The following is a 21,641-nucleotide window of genomic DNA, read 5'->3' on the forward strand; positions in this document are numbered from 1 at the left end:
GGGCCCAGCACAGGATGGCTGCCATGAAGCCAAGGCCCGGGAGGGGAGGGAGTTAGGGTGATTTGGGGGGCTCAGCTCCTGAACTCCCCCTGTCACTCCCCAGACTTTCCTCTCCTCTTGGAAGCAGACACAGTTCAATAGCACATAGGCCCCAGGCCCTGAAGCAGCCGCACAAACACACCCAGTTCCAGGAACCTCTCCCTGGGCAACACCCTGCCCGGGCTGGGGAGACGGAAGGGGGCGAATCCAGATCAGGGAGGGGAATCACCACTTACCCCGGTCTGCTGCTTGGAGGAACTGCAGACAGGTCCCCTAGCGATGGTTTTATACCCGGCCAGCGGGGAGGGGGAGCGGGCAGCCAGCCCTGGGGGGCAGAGCTCACCGCTCCAGTAGTTCAGCAGAGCGGTGTAGTGTTTCCCATTCCAGTCGGACAAACGCCGCCCACGTCCCAACCCGCCCCCCCTTCTGCAGTCAACATCCGAAGTTTAGAGCAAGTCACTGCCCACCCCAGTGAGCGATCGGTAATATCGTCCCAGCCAGGCGGGATCTAGGGATCTAAATGCCCACCCCATGCCCCGAGACAGAGAGAAGGACAGACAGACCGATGCGTCTGGTGGAGCAGGGCTAAGGCCAGCAGAGGCGAGGGAAATGGGAGGATGGGAGCGAGTTAACTCCAGGGACTCCTGGCAAACCCAGTGGAAGAACTAGCACCAGGAAACTGTGCTTCACTTTGTGACGCAGCGGGATGTGCGAGGAGAAAAGGCAACCAGTGTTTCCCTGTGACAAACCCCCTCCCCGGGCAGTTGACTACCCCTAGCACGAGCCCAGATGGACGGAGTTCAGGCAGCCCAGTCTTGCTTTTGCTTCTTGTTTTTTTGCTAATGACAGGCCTGACCTAAATCACTGGATTCAAATTTCCCTCGGTACTTATCCTGGCTCCCTGCCACCTAGTCCCCAAAACCTCCGGGTTGTTCAAAAGATCCCAGCTCTGAGTCTGCATCTGCTTCTCTCGCATTTCACCTGCCTCCCGGGGCCGGAAGGTGACTAGTCGGTTTCACCTGGGCCTCACTCACTCAGTTACACTCTCTGGTTCTTGCCAGGTGCCACCAGGTCTCATGGGCTGCAAACCCAGCAGGGAGCACAAAGTCAGACCCCCAAACCTGAGAGAGTTTGGACTGAACTGTTTTCGGACTCTGTGACATTGCCGCTGTTAATATTAGGCTTTGAAAATGCATTAGCCTGAGTTAATTTGGGGGTTCAAATTACCCAAGCGTTTCCCGTTGTTGGTCAGTTATTTATGAGGAGCGTTGGCTTGAACGCATTCCCTTCCAGCTCAGGAAGAACGCGCTCTCCCTAACGTGGGCCTTTGCCCCGTTCCACACCCTGTTCCCGGCGGCAAAGGGAGCCCTGGCGGGAAACGGCCAAAGGACTGGTCTGATTGAACAATAGTGTTCCTCTCGTTGGCCTCCAAGTGCTTGGAGGGGAAAATCACTAAACCCTGAAATTCAAAACTGGCAGCCTGGCTGGTGCCCGACACCCGGCAAGAAGATGAGCCACAGTGAGCCACGCCAGGGAGAACGGTAGAGAAGAGCCTGGCTGGGCACTAGACTGGGAGGGCGTTGCCCAGTGTTTAATATGTGCTAAGGCTGAGTCCTGGTACCTTCGGGCCTGGCAGTTCAGAGCCCCGGCACCTCTGGGCCTGGCAGTTCACAGCCCGGCACCTCCGGCCCTGGCAGTTCAGAGCCCGGCACCGCTGGGCCTGGCAGTTCAGAGCCCGGCACCTCCGGCCCTGGCAGTTCAGAGCCCGGCACCGCTGGGCCTGGCAGTTCAGAGCCCGGCACCTCCGGGCCTGGCAGTTCACAGCCCGGCACCTCTGGGCCTGGCAGTTCAGAGCCCGGCACTGCTGGGCCTGGCAGTTCAGAGCCCGGCACCGCTGGGCCTGGCAGTTCAGAGCCCGGCACTGCTGGGCCTGGCAGTTCAGAGCCCGGCACCTCCGGCCCTGGCAGTTCAGAGCCCGGCACCGCTGGGCCTGGCAGTTCAGAGCCCGGCACCTCCGGGCCTGGCAGTTCACAGCCCGGCACCTCTGGGCCTGGCAGTTCAGAGCCCGGCACTGCTGGGCCTGGCAGTTCAGAGCCCGGCACTGCTGGGCCTGGCAGTTCAGAGCCCGGCACCGCTGGGCCTGGCAGTTCAGAGCCCGGCACTGCTGGGCCTGGCAGTTCAGAGCCCGGCACCTCCGGCCCTGGCAGTTCAGAGCCCCGGCACCTCTGGGCCTGGCAGTTCAGAGCCCGGCACCGCTGGGCCTGGCAGTTCAGAGCCCGGCACTGCTGGGCCTGGCAGTTCAGAGCCCGGCACCTCCGGCCCTGGCAGTTCAGAGCCCGGCACCGCTGGGCCTGGCAGTTCAGAGCCCGGCACCTCCGGGCCTGGCAGTTCAGAGCCAGGCACCTCCAGGCCTGGCAGTTCAGAGCCCGGCACCTCTGGGCCTGGCAGTTCAGAGCCAGGCACCTCTGGGCCTGGCAGTTCAGAGCCCGGCACCGCTGGGCCTGGCAGTTCAGAGCCCGGCACCGCTGGGCCTGGCAGTTCAGAGCCCCGGCACCTCTGGGCCTGGCAGTTCAGAGCCAGGCACCTCTGGGCCTGGCAGTTCAGAGCCCGGCACCGCTGGGCCTGGCAGTTCAGAGCCCGGCACCTCTGGGCCTGGCAGTTCAGAGCCCGGCACCTCTGGGCCTGGCAGTTCAGAGCCCAGCACCTCCGGGCCTGGCAATTCAGAGCCCCGGCACCTCCGGGCCTGGCAGTTCAGAGCCCCGGCACCTCCGGGCCTGGCAGTTCGTAGCCCTGGCACTGCTGGGCCTGGCAGTTCAGAGCCCGGCACCTCTGGGCCTGGCGGTTCAGAGCCCGGCACCTCTGGGCCTGGCAGTTCAGAGCCCCGGCACCTCTGGGCCTGGCAGTTCAGAGCCCGGCACCTCCGGGCCTGGCAGTTCAGAGCCCGGCACCTCTGGGCCTGGCGGTTCAGAGCCCGGCACCTCTGGGCCTGGCAGTTCAGAGCCCCGGCACCTCTGGGCCTGGCGGTTCAGAGCCCGGCACCTCTGGGCCTGGCGGTTCAGAGCCCCGGCACCTCTGGGCCTGGCAGTTCGTAGCCCCGGCACCTCTGGGCCTGGCAGTTCAGAGCCCCGGCATCTCCGGGCCTGGCAGTTCAGTGCCTGGCACTGCTGGGCCTGGCAGTTCAGAGCCCGGCACCTCTGGGCCTGGCAGCTCAGAGCCCGACACCTCCGGGCCTGGCAGTTCAGAGCCCGGCACCGCTGGGGCTGGCTGCATCAATGATGAATGTAAAATATTGCTTGAGGCCCAGCCCCTCTTTCATTACAAATTAAGCCCTGGCGTTGCCGCCTCAGAGAGTGACAGATCCCAGGGTTAGGCCCTCACTGGGAGCTATTTCTGGAGGACAGGGACTGCTCCTCCCTGAGACTGACTCCAGAGCATGAGCCCAGTCCTGGCCCCACAACGACCATCCTCTTTGTGAGCTCCGGGGCTCCAAGTCCAGTGCCGCAGAGCGAAAGCCGGACACAGCACGTGCGGCTCGGGCTCCGTGTGGGTGCAGGTCGGAAAAATCCGGGGGAAACTTTCTCGCATCAGCCCAAAACGGAAAACTGTCGACGGACACGTCCCATCTGACCTAAGATGAAACGTCGCCTTTGCATTTTCAACATTTGTCTTAAATAAAACGGAGGGAAATTCTGGAACAAAATCTCCGGAATGAAACATCCGAAGGAAAAGTCAAACCGTTTCCATGGTTCCAGTTATTATTTCTTTTCATCCAAAAGAATTTGCCAAAATTGACCCAAATTCACCCATTGTGTCGGTCGCCCCGAATCTGCATTTTTCAGTGATTTTGCACAAAATTTTTGCCCAGCTACAACCATAAGCACGAGCCGCTACAATGTGAGCTAAAGGACTGAGCGCCTCGGGTGGGGTCATCTGTGAGGAAGGCCTGAGACGCGTCTCTGGGGGTCATCTGTGCCCCGCGCGGGTGAACCTCACATTCAGTGGAGGTGGGCAGTGCCTCGGAGCTCTCCACCCTGGGGAGAGGGTTACCGGCGGCTAGACCTCGACCCGAGGGAGCTGCTGTCTGTGGCGCCAGACGGGAATGCGGGGCCGGTTCTCCGGCTAGTCCATCCTGTTTGAACTTCTCCAGACTGCCCTGACCACAGGCCTCGCCCCACCCGGCAGCCAACTCCCTTAGTTAGAGGGGGTGGAGTCCCTGGCCACTAGTAAATATTCACTGCTTCCTGGGGCCTCCGAATCCCCCAGGGCCCCGCCAGAGGGGAAAGGCCAGGAGGCTGCACCTGAAAACAGGTTGGCAAAACCAGGCGCTAGGCTGTTTGCTGATCGTGTGGAGATTCATAGATTCATAGATTCTAGGACTGGAAGGGACCTCGAGAGGTCATCGAGTCCAGTCCCCTGCCCGCATGGCAGGACCAAATACTGTCTAGACCATCCCTGATAGACATTTATCTAACCTACTCTTAAATATCTCCAGAGATGGAGATTCCACAACCTCCCTAGGCAATTTATTCCAGTGTTTAACCACCCTGACAGTTAGGAACTTTTTCCTAATGTCCAACCTAGACCTCCCTTGCTGCAGTTTAAGCCCATTGCTTCTTGTTCTATCCTTAGAGGCTAAGGTGAACAAGTTTTCTCCCTCCTCCTTATGACACCCTTTTAGATACCTGAAAACTGCTATCATGTCCCCTCTCGGTCTTCTCTTTTCCAAACTAAACAAACCCAATTCTTTCAGCTTTCCTTCATAGGTCATGTTCTCAAGACCTTTAATCATTCTCGTTGCTCTTCTCTGGACCCTTTCCAGTTTCTCCACATCTTTTTTGAAATGCGATGCCCAGAACTGGACACAATACTCCAGCTGAGGCCTAACCAGAGCAGAGTAGAGCGGAAGAATGACTTCTCGTGTCTTGCTCACAACACACCTGTTAATACATCCCAGGATCATGTTTGCTTTTTTTGCAACAACATCACACTGTTGACTCATATTTAGCTTGTGGTCCACTATAACCCCTAGATCCCTTTCTGCCGTACTCCTTCCTAGACAGTCTCTTCCCATTCTGTATGTGTGAAACTGATTTTTTTTCCCTAAGTGGAGCACTTTGCATTTGTCTTTGTTAAACTTCATCCTGTTTAACTCAGACCATTTCTCCAATTTGTCCAGATCATTTTGAATTATGACCCTGTCCTATGCCACCCCCAGAGACCCTGATCTGGGCAGGCCGTGGGGGCAGCGGGTGTTCTGACTCCTGCCAGGTGGCCTGGGTCACTTCGTCTGGGCTTTGCTGGAGCAATGAGGAGTTTGTAGCCAGAGATCCCAAGGCCGGGCGGCCTTTCCGGAGCTCCCACCAGCTCCAGCCATGGAGGGAAGGGTGAAAAGTGCCCGTCCTGGTGGTGACAGTGCGTCTCAGCTGGGAGGGGCCAGGAGTGCCAGGCAAGGGGTGACCACAGGCCAGCAAAAGACATGGGGCAGCAGGCGTGAGAAGGACCCGGGGGTGGGGGGGAAAGCGGGGGATTCAGCCTTGCAGAGATCCTGGGCTGCCGCCCCCACCCTGTGGAACACGTCCCATTTGAAGGCAGTGCCCCAGGCTGGGTTGTGATGCCAGTTACCCCAGGGTAAAGCGGGAATCCTCCTGATTAAGTCATTTGGAGCAGAATCCAGCCCTTGGGAGGAGGCGGCGTGGGAGGGGGCGCAGCTCACGGCGGGTGGGCGGCGAAGGGAGGCGGTTGGGGAGCTGCCGGTCAGCCTGAGATCGGCAGGGGCGGCACAGCCCACGGGGGCGGCTGGGGTATGTTAGTGGGGGAGCTATTTGCTGGGCCCCAGCAGAGAACCACAACCTGGGCCAATGGGGGGAGGGGCACGGCCTCAAATCAACCCAGACTCCAACCACAGGAAATTTTCCAGCATTTGTCATCAAGAAATGGAGCAACCAGTCCCTCCTTGCCCTGCTACACACACCCAAGAGCTCGCACCTTCCCACCCACCCATGCCTGGCGCTGGGGAAAGGTTCCCTGGCACCTTGCAACTCAGCCCACGGCAGCCTGCAGGGGGCGCCACGCTGGTGGCAAGAGACGGGGGCCGGTTCCCCCACTGCCCTGGGTGGGATCCGCCATTGGGGTCGATCTGCGTCACTGCAGTGAAGCCAAGAGCGACTGATGGGAGCTGGCGCTGCATGGATGCGAAATGCCCCCGGATCCGAACGCTCCTCTCGCTCGCTCCTGCGCGGCACGGGGGGAAGGGCCAGCACTGCATGAAGGGCCACGGAGAATCGGGCCCCGTGATCCACCCAGTCAGGCTTCGGAGCTTTCCCCCCGGTCCCCGTGCCCCTGGCCATGGCTATTGTGAAATCCTGCTGGTCGCCAGCAAGGGGCTGCGTGGTCAGGTCGCTAAGGACCCTATACTCAGGCTCAGGAAGGGGGGGGGTCCATTTGGAGCTGTGCTGCAGCCCCCCTGTATGGCACTGGGCCTGTCTCTGTTTCTTGGGGTGTCAGGTCCCCACCTCTAAAACAGGGACCATAAACCAGCCTTTGCCTGCTTAGATACTTCAGGGCAGGGCCGGTCTCCTGCTCTCTGTATGGGCAGCACCCAGGACAGGAGGCCTGGCCGCGCTGGGAGCTCCCGGTGCCACCAGCAGCAACGGAAATCCTGAGCCTTGCTCTGATCCAGCGCTCCTCGGTGGGGCTCAGGCCTCGCTTTCTCACCGAGCCGGGACACGCTCAGCTTCTCCATGAGGCTGGGGAAACCCAGCCGCGCACACGCCTAGTTCTGTGTCCCACACAGAAACCTCGCACGCGCACACACACACTGGCTCATCTGGGTGCTGGACCCGCAGTCGAGTTTGGCCAGTTCATCCCCATTCCAAGCAGCCGGTGACATCGGCGCTGGATAGGAGACAAAGGGTGATCAGCCCCGGGAGAGCTGGCGGTTCCTGACTAAACCCCTGGCGGTGAGTCAGCATCCCAGGGGACTGGACCGGGTTTTCAGATGAGTGACACCCTGATTCCAGGGCTCACCCTCCGTGAGTAATGCCATCACACTGCTGGAATGGATGGACAGCACCCCGGGACCTGACCTGGGGGAAGCTGTGAGCTGTCAGGGCGGGAAGTGACACCATCCAGAAAGCGTGCAGCCTAACGCCAGGTTCCTCTTCACCCCGGGGGGTCGGGACTGAACCTCCAGATCCCGGATTTCCCCTCTCCAGGGAATCCCCAGGGCGGGGCCAGGAGAGCTGGGCCATGTGCTGTCTCCGAGCTTGGCACAAATTCCTTTTGGCCCCGGGGACAGAGGGCTTGTCTGGGGAGCTCCTGTCTTGGGCCCGGAGGAGGGTGATGGGCCATGGGGAGTAGCTGTGCTTTGAGACACCAGCCCTCCCCTACCCCGCACCAGCCCCTGCATGACGCAGTTAAGGTCTCAACATTCTTCTTTCCTGTCTCCCCTCATTTGGCAACGGACGCCTGGGCCCAATTCTCAGGGGCGCCATTCAGCCATCGGGGCAGGGAAAGAGTTAGGGGATATAAGCCACCTTCAGCATGCGCTGTGTCCTGTCCTGAAAACGTGCAATCAGCCGTACTGGGTCAGACCAACGGCCCATCTAGCCCAGAGTCCTGTCTCTGACGGGCTGGTGCCAGGTGCTTCGCAGGGAATGAACAGAACAGGGCAATCATCAGGTGATCCATCCCCTGTCGTCCAGTCCCAGCGTCTGGCAGTCAGAGGTTTGGGGACATCCAGAGCAGGGGGTTGTACCCCAACCATCTTGGCTAATAGCCATTGATAGACCTATGCTCCATGAACTTCTCTCATTCTTTTGGCCTTCACAACATCCCCTGGCAATGAGTTCCACAGGTTGACTGGGCGTCTACACAGCCACAGTTGCACGTGCCCGGCGAGCCAGGGTCAGGGGCTGGCTGTCGCGGGCTGGGCAGCCACCCCCCCACACACACACCGCCCGAAAGCCCTTTGCCTGCATGACTTGAAAGCAGGCTGTAGGGGGCGAGCTCCCTAGGACCCCACCCAGGACTTCATCCTGTGCTTTTCCAATCCAATGGGGCTGCGGGCACAGCCTTATCCCCCCAAGCCCGTCCAGCCATCTCCATCTCCCCTCGCACGGAGCATTCCTCTCTGACCCCTGGGCAGCGAGGGGAGGAAGCACCCAGGCAGAGGCTGTGAGCCAGGGCCTAGCACAAGGCAGGGCCTGCCTCCTACCAGTGCTCGGGGATTCCCAAGAGCGGGGTCCTGGTGCCAGGTGGAGGGAGCTTGGTGTTACATACTCTGGGGCAGGCAAGCCGGACACTGGATGGGGAGGACACTAGGGGGCAGCAAACTGGACCAGGCTGTCCCACTACCCAGGCTGGTTTCTTATGGGACAGGGGGTCCAGGGGAGGGCTCGGAGCAGGCGCCCCAGGGCTAGGGTGACCAGATGTCCCAATTTTATAGGGACATTCCCAATTTTGGGGTCTTTTTCTTATATAGGCTCCTATTACCCCCACCCCCTGTCCCGATTTTTCACACTTGCTGTCTGGTCACCCTACTGGGGCAGGAGAAGGGTGCTGAGGTTGCAGAGAGGTAGAGATCCCAGGTCTGAAGCAGCAGCACAATACCAGTCCAGCAGCCGGAGGGACGTGTATAGCACAGGTGGGCGTCCGGTGGGATGAGACAGCGACCTGGTCGTCTCCGCTCGTGCTCCAATGGACAAGCACCCACAGCATCGGGCCTGTCAGCAGCCTGACAAGGCCACAGAGACTGGGCCAGGGGGTCCTGCCAAGGCAGGGCTGAGGCCTGGGGGGAGCTCCCGTTGCCAGTGGCTGCCCTGGGCATGCCCCCAGCACAGCTGTCGGACCCCCAAGAGGAGGGGCAGCGTGGTTAATGGATTGCACACAGGGGTGGGCATCACGGATTCCTGGGTTCCGTGCCCACCTCGCAGTTTGGCCCTGGGGGAAGCCCTTCTGTGCCTCGGTTTCCCTAGCCGGACATGGGGCTGAGTTCTAAGGCTGTCAGGAGGGCTAGCAAGGGGATGTTTGCAGAGGGATTTTGGCAGGAAAGGAGCTAAGTAAATCACATTATTATTCCCTCCCATCTGCCCTGGAGTCACCCCCTGCCCAGTGTTTGGGGGCTGTGGCTGGTGGGGATAAATAAAGCGGCTTTGTATCGTTTTGCTTCCCTCAGCCATGAATCCAGGGTCTGTTCGAGCCCAGCAGGACTCTGGGGAAAGGGCTGGGCTGGGTTTTCTAAATACACAAACAGGCTGTTTATTTTCCAGCAGGTCGAATGTGAACTCAAGTTCCCCAAAGCCACGGAGAATTCAGCCTCTCGTGACCCTCTGCAGCCTGGGGGAATGAGCCTGCCCTCCCGGGGCACTCGCGGTTTGGGTCAGCTTCTCCAAACCTCCCGGGTTTAAAACCTGAGCAAGTGAACTCAGCGAAGCCCAGTGCTGTGTGACTGCCAAACAGCTGCTGGGTCCCACCCCAGAGGGGGCTGCACTGCCATGTGCTGCAAAGCACTCTGGGATCCTTTCTGGATGAAAGGAGTCTACTAAGGATGACGGTATTTTCCTTCTCTCCCTGGCCGGTTCCCCAGCTCCTCTGCTGCCCTGCAGGCCTCCGGCATTGGCTGAGCGCTTCTGGGGCAGTTCCGCTTATTTAGGCCAAAAGAAAACAAACTGGAGACAAATAAACCTAGCGCAAAGGCACAGTGTGTTCACCGCACTGCCCTCCCACTCCGAACCCAGGCCAGCCAGCCAGCTCCTCGGCCAGGGGACTTGGGCAAAGCTAGGCTGGTGTGCACGAGGGGAGGATCAGTCCCAGTGTTGCCCGAGGACTGTGCATTCGGCACGAGCGTCGTGTACTGGGGCCCCGGCCTCCAGCGCCTGCACCTTGACTCATCATTTCCACCAGTGGGTGTAAAACACTCCCCAGCTGAGCTGCGTTTTACAGCCACTTTGCACGGGCGGGAACGATTGTGCAAGGTGGGGGGGGGCAATGGTGAATTGGGCCCTTGGCACCAGGTCGCTGGCTGGATTGACCATCCCTGAAGGGCTGAGGCTGCTAGCCCTGAAATCAACCACCCATGTGTCAATGTCTCCTCTCCAAACCCCAGAGCGGCAAAACCTCCCTGTGGGTCAGGGGATGCAACCACCCCCTAGGATCCTGCTGCGTAACAGCGACGGCTGCTCCCCACACTGATCGGGGAGCGAGCCAAGCTCACCCAGCCCAGGCATTGGCAACAGGAGCGACTGGTTTATCTGGGTCAGTGCGTAGCAAGGCAGAGGCTAAAACCTGTTCCGAGATACCATAACCTGCTTGGCACGTCAGGCTGAGCTCCCCCGCGAGCTCACACTGATAATTGCTTCTCCCAGGGATCTGCCAGTGTGGACATGTTGGGGCTGGAGTTTCTGGAGCAGTTTTGCCAGGCCGATGTGCCAGGGCGCTCCACCCTTGGGAGGCGCTTTAGACAACAGCTCCTGATGGGCGGGATCCCCGTGGGACAGGCCAGGAAGCCAGGAGACCCAGCACAAGGGGGTGTTTGTTCACGGTTAGATTCTGAGCTCAGCTGTCCTGGTGTAGAGCCAGAGACATTCCACTGGAACTGAGTGGGGTGAGTCAGGATTTACGCCCAGATCAGAATCCGGCCTGGAAGGTTGAACATTTTAGGCAGAGATTTTTCAAATGCGCTTAAGGGAGTTTTGGGGCTAAAACGCTTGGGAATCAGGAGTCATCCAAGAGCCTTGGGCGGCCCTGCTCCCCGCTCAGCTCGGTGCTTTCAGGGCCACGCCAGAGAGGGAGGATTGGGCACCGTCGTCAGACTTGTGCTAAAACCAGGGCTCAAGTCCCTGCTGTGCCGCTGAATTCCTGCATGACCTTGGTCCACACACTTAACCTCAGCTCCCCCCTCTATAGAACGGGGACATTAGCACTCCCTGCCTCAGAGGGGTTGCGAGGGTACATGTCTTAAATACTGTGAGGTACTCTGATGCCACAGTGAGGGGCGCCAGCCAACTACCTAAGAAAGTATTTATCTGAGTCTGGTAAAAATTATGCTGCAGTTCTAGGCACTGACCCAAAACCCGATGCAGACAAGGGGGTGGGGCAGGGCATGGGGGGATTTTGGTGGGCGTCAGATCTGGCCCCTTGTGTCTCTGCAGTTAAGCCCATTTCTGTGTGTGTGTTGTGATAGGGTCCCCCTTGCCAGGCACTGACCCGTCTGCACACAGGGAATTTCACTCCTCCGGTGCCAGGGCATAGGTCCTCTCCCATTCTTCCCCAGCTCCATCCAGCCACTAAAGGCCGGGACCGCTGTGAACTTGCTGTGTCAGAGACAGGTGTGGGGATGAGCCCAGGACTTGGAAGCAAGAACCTCCTAAATTCTAATCCTCACAGGAAATCCTCCATGGCCGAGGGCAAGTCATTTGACCAGCAAGTGCCTCGGTTTCCCCATCTGTAAAATAATAATAACAGGCTAGAACTTTAATTAGTTGGCATCTGGAAGATCAAACCACCGTGTTAAAATAATCCTCTACCCCATCAGGTCAAAGGGTTTAGACAAACATTGTTCAGTATTATCACCTTTCACGGGGGGGGACAGGCACAGAGAATGGACGTGACGCGCCCTAAGTCACACAAGCAGTCTGTGGCAGAGCTGGCATAAGAACCCAGAGCTCCCAGCAGTCCTTCCCAGGATCAGGAAGGGAACCCAGGAGTCCTGGCTCCCGGTCCTGCGCTTTAACGGCTAGACCTGTCCCTGTCTCTGCTTTACTGCTCTAAGCCGAGCCTGCCAGCCATTCCAGCTTGGAGCGGGTAACAGCCTTTGTAGGGTAACGCCTGAGTGTCCACCCGCAGCACCCGGCCGGCCGCCAGACACCCAGCACCTGGTCTGGGCTCTCCCCTCCCCATCCTGCCCCCCCGGGCCGGACAGTCGTAACTCCGAGGTTCAGAGGTTCCTGTCTCCAGCGCCAGATGGGCCCTGCCAGGGTATTTCCTCCTGCGCTTCCCGGCCTAGCGAAGACGCCAATGCCCCGTATCTGGTTCCCTTACCGGGGCCTGATTCTCAGTCCCGCAAGCCAGGGAGCTGGGCCGTCTGGGCCTGAGAAGCGAGCAGGGCTGGGGGCATTGGGGTGCTGGGCGGGGGGGCCCAAGAGAGAGGCCCCTGGAACTCCAGCCCCGCACCATGCATTGCAGACGGGCGCCAGGCAGGGAGCGGGACACAGAGCCAGAGTTTTCTGTCAAGAAACGGAACGGCTCGAAGGGGTGCCAGCGAGGGGCAGAGCCTGCCAGCCAGCAGAGAAAGCAGCTGTTGGTGCCGGCTGAGCCAGCCCCCCGCCCCCCCAGCTCTGTCCAGCTGCCAGTTCCCCTTCTTAGGACATGGGCTGGGACGCGAGGGCGGTGGGAAGGAGACCGGGGCCCCGCGGCATTCAGGCTTAGCGCACGCAGCAGACAGGGGCACTCCGGCAGCAGTCTGCGCCCACCCACTAGTAAGTGGCTAACTACGGCTCCCAAGCAAACGGGCCGGGGGGGGGGCACTCAGGCTCGTGGGGTTTGGGGAAGGAAGGACGGGGGCATAATCCTGCTCTCGCTCGCCATGGGGTGACTGGACTTGGGGGCGGGGGAGCACAGGGGTGGGCTCAGGCTGGCCAGGTGCTCGCTGGTGGGACTGGAGGGGGGATGGCTTCTGTGGGCTGGGGGTGCCATTAGCCAGGGACCCACGGAGCTGGCGTGGGGCAGGGCCCAGGGAGCGGTCGGGCCTGCTCCTGCTCCCATGTGAGGCGAAGCCCTCGCTGGCGCCGAGGGGAGCAGGACTGCGGCCCCATTTGGGGGGGGATGGGAGCGGGTGTGGGGGGGCAGGTATGAGTCGGGGGGCAGTGCTGGCAGGAGGGCGCGCTCGCAAATGGGGGTGAGAGGAGGGTCGAGGGGGCTGTGCTTGCAGCATGGGGAGAAAGAGGGGTCCCCCTGCTTTTGCTCCCCTCGAGCCCCAGAGCTTTGGGTTGGGAGAGTGAACGGCCCCTGGGGTACGACCCCCGGCACGTGCCCACCCTGGCCCCTGGGGTAGGACTCCCCCCCGCCACTGCTGCTCCCCACCCTCCCTGGCCCTGCCCTGGGGTATGACCGGCCCCAGCCCCTTGTGTACCCTCTGGCTGCCATAGCCAGCAACCCCTCCCCCCTGCACTGAGGGGGCCTCGTCTCTGGGGCGGGGCATTCCCAGGGGCAGTTCCCACCCCCCTCTGCTCCCTCTCCTTTGTCCGGGGCCAGTCTCCAAAGGGTCTGAGACTGAGCTAGGGTTTTGCTGAGTTCATTCAAGCCACAGACTCGGGAGATATCCCCCATGTCCCCTGCCCCACCCCCCCAGCTCAGACGGCTGCAGCCCCCTCCCTCCCACCCAGAGGGTGCAGTCATCCCCCCCCCCCCCCAGGAGCTGCCCCGCCCCTGCCCACATGGGGAGCTGCACCGGCCAAGTGGGTGAGCTCTGTGTCGGGCAGCAAATAGCTCCCCTGCCCCCCATCCCCTCAACCCTGGGGGGGCCAGGCCAGGCTGGTCTGGCCCCACAGCAGGGCCCAGCTGGGCAGCCCTGGCCAGGGGACTTCCCAGCCCAGATGTGTGGGGAATGAGAGGCTCCGTCCTGCCTGGCGCTGAGGGGGGATCTGCTCTGTACTTCCCCCCTATGATACAGGACCCCCAGATGGGAGTCAGCGCCCCAGCCTGAGTCCCTGTGCCGGACCCCAGCCGGAGGCCCAGGGAGCGGGATCAATCCTGCAATGCAGCTTCCAGCCCGGGAATGTGTCCTTAGACCCCTTTGGGGAAGGTGTGTGGCCCAGCGAAATGCCAGCCGGCCGCCCCCCACCCCGTCCGGCCATGCCACGCCCTAAACCAGGCAGGGAGAGGGAGGGTGGGGGGCTCCAGGGGCTGTGAGTCCAGATTGGGTCTGGGGGAGGGGGAACAGCAGTCTCCTACTCCCAGAAACCTGCGTCAGGTTTCATGGTGCTGCCCATCCCCGTGGTGTCGGAGCTGGGGTAGGACAGCTACGGGTGGGAGGCCGCTGGGGACGATGACAGACGTGGCGGGGGCAGGTTATCGCTTTTTTAAATGGTGCAACTAAATATTGTCCCCGTTTGGGCTGCGCCATCTCGTGCTTTGCTCATCTGTTTCAACTGGAAGCTTTGTGAGGCAGGGGCCATGGCCTCGCTCTGCCCCCAGCCCAGCCGGGCCTCGGGTCTGGGCACTGTTGTCCTCCCCTGCTCAGCTGTGTGTCATAGCCTCTCTAGTACTAATGAAGATTCTCCCTTTGTACAAGTGGCAGCGGCCTAGCTTTATGGGGCAGGAGGGCGCGAGCTGGCTGTGGAGGTGACGTTCTCAGGCCCTGTTGGGGTGCCGGGAGTTTTTGACGTTGTCTTATACTGCTAGAGAGCCCGTCAGCTGCGGGGTCCCGGAGCGTCGTACACGGAGGGCGCTGGGTGCCGGGGGGCCACGGGGCCGAGCGGGGTATAAATAGCTCTGATCGCTAGCGGAGTAGATTAGACAGAAGCGTTTCACCCGGCTGTGAAATGCAGCCACCTCTGCAGTGGCATGCAGGGGCGGTGCTGGCCGGGAAGAACAATGCCGTGTGGGACTGAGCCCGCAGGTGGGGACCCAGGATATGATTAGTTCCCCAATTAGTGTCTGCATTGGAATTCAGGCCAGCCAGCCGGTTTCCGCCCGGGTCTTGTGCAACAGAGCCATGGGCTCAGGGACTCGGATTAATGTCTCCTGCCGCACGGCGCCCCCTAGCGCCACGCCGGGCCAGCACTGACAGCAAGGGGAGAGCGCCCCCTACCGACCCCCACTCCCTGCCGCACGGCGCCCCCTAGCACCACGCCGGGTCAGCACTGATGGCGAGGGGAGAGCGCCCCCTACCGACCCCCACTCCCTGCCGCGCAGCGCCCCCTAGCGCCACGCCGGGCCAGCACTGACGGCAAGGGGAGAGCGCCCCCTACCGACCCCCACTCCCTGCCGTGCAGCGCCCCCTAGCGCCACGCCGAGCCAGCACTGACGGCAAGGGGAGAGCGCCCCCTACCGACCGCCACTCCCTGCCGCGTGGCGCTAGGCCGGGCCAGCACTGACGGCAAGGGGAGAGCGCCCCCTACCGACCCCCACCCCACTCCCTGCCGCACGGCGCCCCCTAGCACCACGCCGGGCCAGCACTGATGGCGAGGGGAGAGCAGGTCTCCCTCCTGGGCTCTGTATTTGCAGCAGAGGGAGAGAGGGGGGATCCCCTGCTTTTGCGGCTCTCGATCCCCAGAGCTTTGGGCTGGGAGGGTGGAACTGGCTCCCCCAGGGACGCTGGCCCCTGAGGTATGAGCCCCTGCTCCCAGCCCACCCTGGCCCTGGGGTATGAGCAACCCTGTCTCTGAGCATGAGATCAGGTATGGGGGCAGCCCCCGGGGTATCAGAGCTTGGGGCTCCCCCTGTGGGTGGGTCTGGGGGCAGCCAAGGGGCACTTCCCCCTGGCAACACCCTTGTGCCCCCCCGGCTCCATGTCTGTAACAGGAGCTGCGCCGTGCCGGCTCTATCAGCCAAGCTCCGGGCCAGGAATCTGGTTTCCTGGCTCCGCTGTTACCGCAGCAACCTTTCAAGCAGGGATTTTTTAATTTGACAAGGGGCCTTTATATAGACATGCAGCGCTAGGCCGAGGGGGGCTCGGGTCCGTTACCCGATAGGGCCCCCCCGCCACGCCACGCCGGCTCCCATTGTCCAGCCGGAGCCGCCAGGAGACATCCGATAGCCGGGGCCTTATCAGCACCGGGGGCAGAGTGAAAGCAGCAGGATGGGTTACAGGCGTCTGCGCCACCATGGCTGGCACCGGTTCAGGAGCAAATATACCAGAGTGTTCCACAGCACTGAGTCAAGGTACTGGAGTAACACTCGGACATAGTGCTGGAGTAACAGTGCCGGGCCATCTGGCATAGTGTATGACCCCACAAATACTGTAGTAATGCCAAGCCAAGGTACTGGAGTGACACTCGGACAAAGTACTGGAGTAACAGTGCTGGGCCGTCTGGCGCAGTGACCCCACAAATACTGTAGTAATGCCAAGCCAAGGTACTGGAGTGACACTCGGACAAAGTACTGGAGTAACAGTGCTGGGCCGTCTGGCACAGTGACCCCACAAATACTGTAGTAATGCCAAGCCAAGGTACTGGAGTGACACTCAGACAAAGTACTGGAGTAACAGTGCTGGGCCGTCTGGCGCGGTGACCCCACACTGTAGTAATGCTGAGCCAAGGTACTGGAGTAACACTGTTGTGCTGGCTGTGGTAATGACCCCAAATACCGTCACACCCCCAGCCTGCTGCAGTCCTGGGTCCCCAGTACTGGAGTACCGTTGTGCTGGCCCCAGCGGTGGGGAGTTCGAGCTAGACAAACGCAGGCAGGAAATCAGATGCCGGTCGTTAACATTGAGGGTCATTAGCCAGTGGGACAATTTACCAAGGTCTGGGGGGATTGTCCATCAGTGGCCATCTTTGGGGTGTTTTCCTAAGGGCTCTGCTCTGGTTCCAGCAGGAATGAAGGCAGGGAGGCGGACGAGATCGTGGGGTCCCTTTGGGCCTGGGAATCTGAGCGGCTGCTGCTTCAGTCCCAGGGCGATGGTGGAGGAGAAGGGGTCTGTGGTTGAGGCCCCACTCTGAGGAATGGGGTCAGTGGGATCGACGCAGCTGCCTGTGCCCCTCACAACTGTTAAACGGCCCCAGAGAGCTGAGGGGCTGCTCCCGGATTAGCCCCATGGATCCCCCTGCCCCTCAATTGGCCCTGCCTGGCGGGTGGGGTCCTTCAGCGTCAAATGTTGAATGATTTGTGCCCCCGTGGATTCTCTTCCGAGGCACACGTGTATTGTCTTCTGGGCCCTACTGAAAATTTGAACCCTGCCTAGGCGCCTCTTGGTGGGGCTGAGACGAGGCAGAGAGCGTGTGCACATGCAGGGAGAGGCGTGAGGCACCCGTAGCTCCGTGTGCATGGGCGTGCGTGCGCATTACAGTCTGTGCAGCCCCTCACACGGACGGAGCTCCCCTGCTACAAACAGGCCCCTCCGCTGTCCCTGTCCCTTTAAATCAGGTGAGCACTGGACCAGCATCGCCAGCCAGGCTGTCCAGTCTCTGGTATCAGATCCTCCTGCAGGGAGGGGGGCTTGGCTCTTATTTAAAGTGACTGACCAGCCAACTCAGGCTCACTCTGCCAGAGCGCTGAGCCAGCCGGCTGTGCAGGGGAGCCCAGGTGAGCCCAGGGGCCGGGCGGCAGTTCAGGTGGGGCCCAGGTGAGCCCGAGGCCTGGTGGCTCTACAGGAGTGAAGGGCTACAGGCAGTGATTCCCTCCAGAGGTGTCACCCTTGCTCTGATCTGGCCCCCTTTGCTCCGGTTGGATCAGGGCTTTTCTAGTGGGGCCAGCAGCTGTCTCCCAGCTCTGGACACAGCCAGGCAGGTGGAGACCAATAGCCCTGGGTCAGAGCTTGCTTTGTGCGGGAGGTGGGGATGGGGCAGCCAGAAGCTAGGGGGGGCTCCGAACCTGTTTGTGCCACAGGTGCCCTCTGACCCCTCAGCCCTGCAAGGGCCCTGGCTGGGGCAGAGGGGAGCAGTGGGCAGGAACAGGAAGGCCCCCCCGGGCAGGTGCCCCTGCTGCCCCAAAAGTTTCCCTGGGGGACTGGCTAGCTGCAGGGCCTGATCCTGCCCTCCCCCCTGTGGACCTTGTTCATCCTTCCCCGGCACCTCGCGTAGGCCTTTCCGCCACAGCAAACCTTGTGGCATGAGAACGGGGCTGACCCCCACGCGGCGTGGGGCAGGGCGGTCTCCTGGCCCAGTCCCGGCTCGTGGCTCTTTGGTGGCCTGGATGCCAGCCATCCCCAGAACCGCCACCACTCCTCGGCCCCACGTTGGCAGCCTCTGTGAAGAGACCAGGGGCTGGCTGGGCCCTGCAGGCCGCTCTCCCCACCCGTGGGTCCCTCCAGGCACGCTGGCAGGGTGGGGCTATGCCCTTCCCCAGCCCCCCATCCGTGCCACCCGGGGTCCGGGCTCCTCAGTCCTTCGAGGTGCTTCTTGCAGAGCCGGCGCGATGGCCTCTGAGCTGGAGCGTGCCATGGAGGGGCTGATCACCGTCTTCCACAACTACTCGGGCAAGGAGGGCGACAAGCGCAAGCTGAGCAAGAAGGAGCTGAAGGAGCTGCTGCAGACGGAGTTGGGCTGCTTCCTGGAGGTAGGGACCAGCCCTGGGGGCGGGAGCAGGCAGGCCTAGGGGACCGCCCCAGGCACTGGGCGCCCCCGCCATTCCAGCGCGGGGACCCCTGGGCCGGCGCTCCCCCGCGGGCCTGGCCTCCCCTCTCGTGAGTGGTCGCCAGCAGCAGAACCATGCCCGGGCCCGGGGCAGGACGGTTGTTCCCTCGGGCTTGGGCCGGAGAAGGTTCCCACATGCCCGGTGCTGGCCTCCCAGCCCCTCCCAGGCTGATGGGTCTCTCTGGTATGAAGTCTCCCAACATTCCTCTCTTAAGTCCCGGGCTCCTAATTGCTTCTCCTCCCCCACTGCAGCTCTAACCCTTCTCCTCCCCCAAACTAGGGCCTCTTCCATCCAGGGCCAGGTAGATAGCCCATGCCTCCAGCTTCCCACTCACTCTCTCTGGGGGCCTCTCACTGGGGACCCCCCCAGCCGCCTGGGCCCCTTTCCTCTCCCATGGGGTAGCCCCCCTCCCTGGGCCGCATGCGCTAACCCTGCCTTCCCCGGGGGTGTCTCCGCTGCAGACCCAGAAGGACGCGGGCACCGTGGATGGCATCATGCAGGACCTGGATGAGAACGGCGACGGGGAGGTGGATTTCAAGGAGTACGTGGTGCTGGTGGCCGCTCTTACCGTGGCCTGCAACGCCTTCTTCTGGGAAGACACCTGAGCGGGGAGCCTGCACCACCTGGAGCCCCCTAGAGCTGCACATCCCGCCCCCCCATTCTGAGCCAGCCGCCGGCATCCTCTCTAACCAGCTAGACAGAGCTACTCATTAAAGGCACCAAACCCACCCCAGTGTCCCGCCCCTTCCTCTGAGCCTGGGAGTGACACTGAGCAGCGTGGGGAGGGGGACACTGCTGCAGTGGGGCTAGAGGAGTTTTGGGGTGAGGGGGAGCTCCTGGTCCCCAGATCGACATTATCCCTGGTGTTAGAAAAGGGTGGAGGCCATGCCGTGGAGCTGGGCTCAGGGCTCTCAGCCTCGGGGGTTCCCTGGGGGGCATGAGCCATCCATTTCCAGGACAGTGCCAGGTGAAGGAGAGTCGCTCCTCCGGTCACCCCAGCCACCAGCGAGACACACACCCCTTCGCTCTCCACACCCCTCCCCACCGGGCCTCTCGGACCCTCCTCCTCTCACCCATGAGCCAAGCAACTGCCCCCGTCCCCAGGCCTTGTTCCTTTGCTTGCCCTCGCCTCAGTGCTGGGAGCGCAGGCCGTACGCTCTGGCGTAACCCAAGTGCCTCAGCCGGGATCACTGCTAGTTTGGCCCTTTCTCTTCCCACATTCACGCCCATTCGTAGCTGGCACCACGTGGCACAGGGCCCACCAGGCGGGATCCCTGCCCCAAGCAGGCCGGTCTCTGTAGGAAAGGGAGGCAGGAGCGGAAACGGGGACACAAGGGGGATGGATGGGAAAAGGGGCAGGAGAAGCGCGGGTGACAAGGGGGTGGCTGGACAGCCTCCTGCTGGGGTGGTAGGAAATTCACAAACACGGTGCTGCACCCATTCCCCAGGGGGAAGAACCCGTTCCTAGCTCCCTTCCCAAGAGCCGGGCGCAGCCAGGAGCCCAAGAAACAGCCTCCTCTGACTGGTACCGGCTGTGCCGCTGAGCTGCACGCAGCGCGGGGAGTGCCACCTTGTGGGCCTAGCGGGGCTGACACGGAGCGGATTTGACACTTCTCTGGGACGGGGCCAAAGCACTTTGCAAACTAGATACCGATGCTGCTGAGCTGCAGCCACCTCTGGGGTGGAGGGTGATCATCTGTGCACAACGGTCAGGAACAGAAGGGAAGCTCGAAGCCTGTGATGCAGAAAACGGCATCAAACCCCTAGCAGCAGATAATAAACTGATCTGTCACAGCCACAGAGACAAACCCACCACATTTCAAGGGAACACACGTACTCTGTGGGATGTGATAGTTCTCTGACAACAAGGTAAGCTAGGAGTAAACCCACTGCAGTCAGTGGAGTTATGGAGCAGAATCAGGCCCACTAAGCAAGAAAGAACGCGATGAGCCAGTCAAGGGCTTGTTTAAAACATCTTTTTAAATTGTTTTGCCATAGTGAAAGCGATATTAACCGTGATCCCCAAGGCAGTGTTGCCAAGTACGGTGATTTTATCATAAGCCTCCTGATATTTGGTGTTTTTCTTAAAGTCCGGCTCCTGGAGTTACGAGATGGCAGGACGCTCTCAGCTTTCATTTACAGACAAAAATCCTGGGGGTTGTGGAGAAAAGCTGGAGAATGTGAATCAATACAACCCTCAAGCCTCCAGAACCAGCAGGGAAATAGAAAGAACCTCACGTTGATTATGTTTTAAAATCTCGGCATTTTTAATCCACTCTCGTGATTTTTTGAGGGCTGACTCGCGCTTGTTGAAAGCTTGAGGTTGACGCTAATGCTGCGTGTGTAACGCACACGACATTCTTCACCACAGCCGCTTACTTCCGCAAATACAAAGCCACAAGCACAATAGCGGATGCATTCTCCCAGGAGTGCACAAATCTTGATTAGAAACCCATGGTGCCACTGCCAGCTGGAGCAACAGAGCGCCGGAGCGCTGAAGTCTGCCCTCTGCAGTGCTGGTGCACATGTGGAGTAATTCAATGGGGAGCAACATCCGTGTGAGTGAGCCTTATTGTCTTTTTCTTAGTTTTTACCAATTTCCTGCCAGTTCCACCCCCTTGGCAGGCCCAGAATGGTAAATGGGCTGGTACCTTTGCAAGCTGAGACTTTCTCCTGATGCTTGGCATCTCATGCACTACATTTGAAGCCTTTATTTTAAATAAACCCATGTTGTTTCGAAGAAAACCTGCAAACCATGAACGGAGTGTAACGGATGCGTCGACCTGCGCCTCTGCAGACAGCCTGAGCTCTGGGAGATGTCAGCTTGTCCAGTTGACACAGAAGCGGGTTTGTTAGCTGGTTTGCTGCTGAGCCGAGCAGGCTGGAGGAATTTCATATTAGACAGATCTGTACAATCAACTGGACTTATTTTGGTGTCATGAGCGGGCAGGGCTTGGGCCAAGGACTTCTGACCCCTGAGCCGGGTAGGGTGAAGGGCCACAATCGGATAGATAACTCACAGGAAGTGCGGGCTTCATCCACTCAGCATGCTAATCACCCAACCCTGAGGGATCCCCTTATGGGAGCCCGAGGGGGAGTTCAGTCCCTGAGGCCTCTGCTGATGGTCGCTATCACCTGAACATGGACCTAGAGCGAGATCCCAGCCCTGCCCCTCGACCCTCACACAGAAGCAGCCACGCGCTGGAACGGCTTTGGGGGCATGGCCAGACCCGTCACTGAGTTCTCCCAGCCCACCACCCACCCTGCAGGGCAACTGCTGCTGCCAGGTTATCCCAGCCAGAGCTGGG

General features: G+C 60.8%; 2 protein-coding genes across 4 annotated transcripts in view; one reads left to right on the plus strand and one right to left on the minus strand.

The window, feature by feature from the left end:
* The window catches only part of S100A13 (S100 calcium binding protein A13), a 4,091-nt gene extending 3,447 nt beyond the window's left edge, over positions 1-644 (minus strand). The window contains exon 1 of the mRNA XM_005280611.5: positions 276-644. The gene's annotated coding sequence lies outside the window, so the exon portion shown is untranslated. The remainder of the gene's footprint in view (positions 1-275) is intronic.
* Positions 645-12,355: 11,711 nt separating this feature from the next.
* On the plus strand, positions 12,356-19,061 carry S100A1 (S100 calcium binding protein A1). 3 transcript variants are annotated; one of them, XM_005280610.5, is made up of 3 exons: positions 12,356-12,515; positions 18,105-18,255; positions 18,795-19,061. In XM_005280610.5, exons 2-3 carry the CDS (start codon positions 18,115-18,117, stop codon positions 18,936-18,938), a joined length of 285 nt encoding a protein of 94 aa, XP_005280667.1. In that variant the 5' UTR covers positions 12,356-12,515; positions 18,105-18,114; the 3' UTR covers positions 18,939-19,061. The 3 variants fall into 3 exon arrangements, with proteins under 3 accessions (XP_005280667.1, XP_005280666.1, XP_023964358.1); XM_005280609.5 differs by lacking the exon at positions 12,356-12,515 and adding an exon at positions 15,755-15,921; XM_024108590.3 differs by lacking the exon at positions 12,356-12,515 and adding an exon at positions 17,136-17,283.
* The last annotated feature ends 2,580 nt before the right edge of the window (positions 19,062-21,641 follow it).

The sequence above is a fragment of the Chrysemys picta genome, chromosome 20 (assembly GCF_011386835.1).
Source record: "Chrysemys picta bellii isolate R12L10 chromosome 20, ASM1138683v2, whole genome shotgun sequence".
NCBI classification, from domain to species: Eukaryota; Metazoa; Chordata; order Testudines; family Emydidae; genus Chrysemys; species Chrysemys picta.

What these genes read in the sequence shown, in the direction of transcription:
- S100A1 (XM_005280609.5), top strand. Translation starts at nt 15,839, where the DNA reads ATGGGTTACAGGCGTCTGCGCCACCATGGCTGGCACCGGTTCAGGAGC. An exon ending in TTCCACAGCACTGAGTCAAG is followed by an intron (nt 15,922 to 18,104) that starts GTACTGGAGTAA and finishes TGCTTCTTGCAG; the next exon opens with AGCCGGCGCGATGGCCTCTG. An exon ending in AGTTGGGCTGCTTCCTGGAG is followed by an intron (nt 18,256 to 18,794) that starts GTAGGGACCAGC and finishes TCTCCGCTGCAG; the next exon opens with ACCCAGAAGGACGCGGGCAC.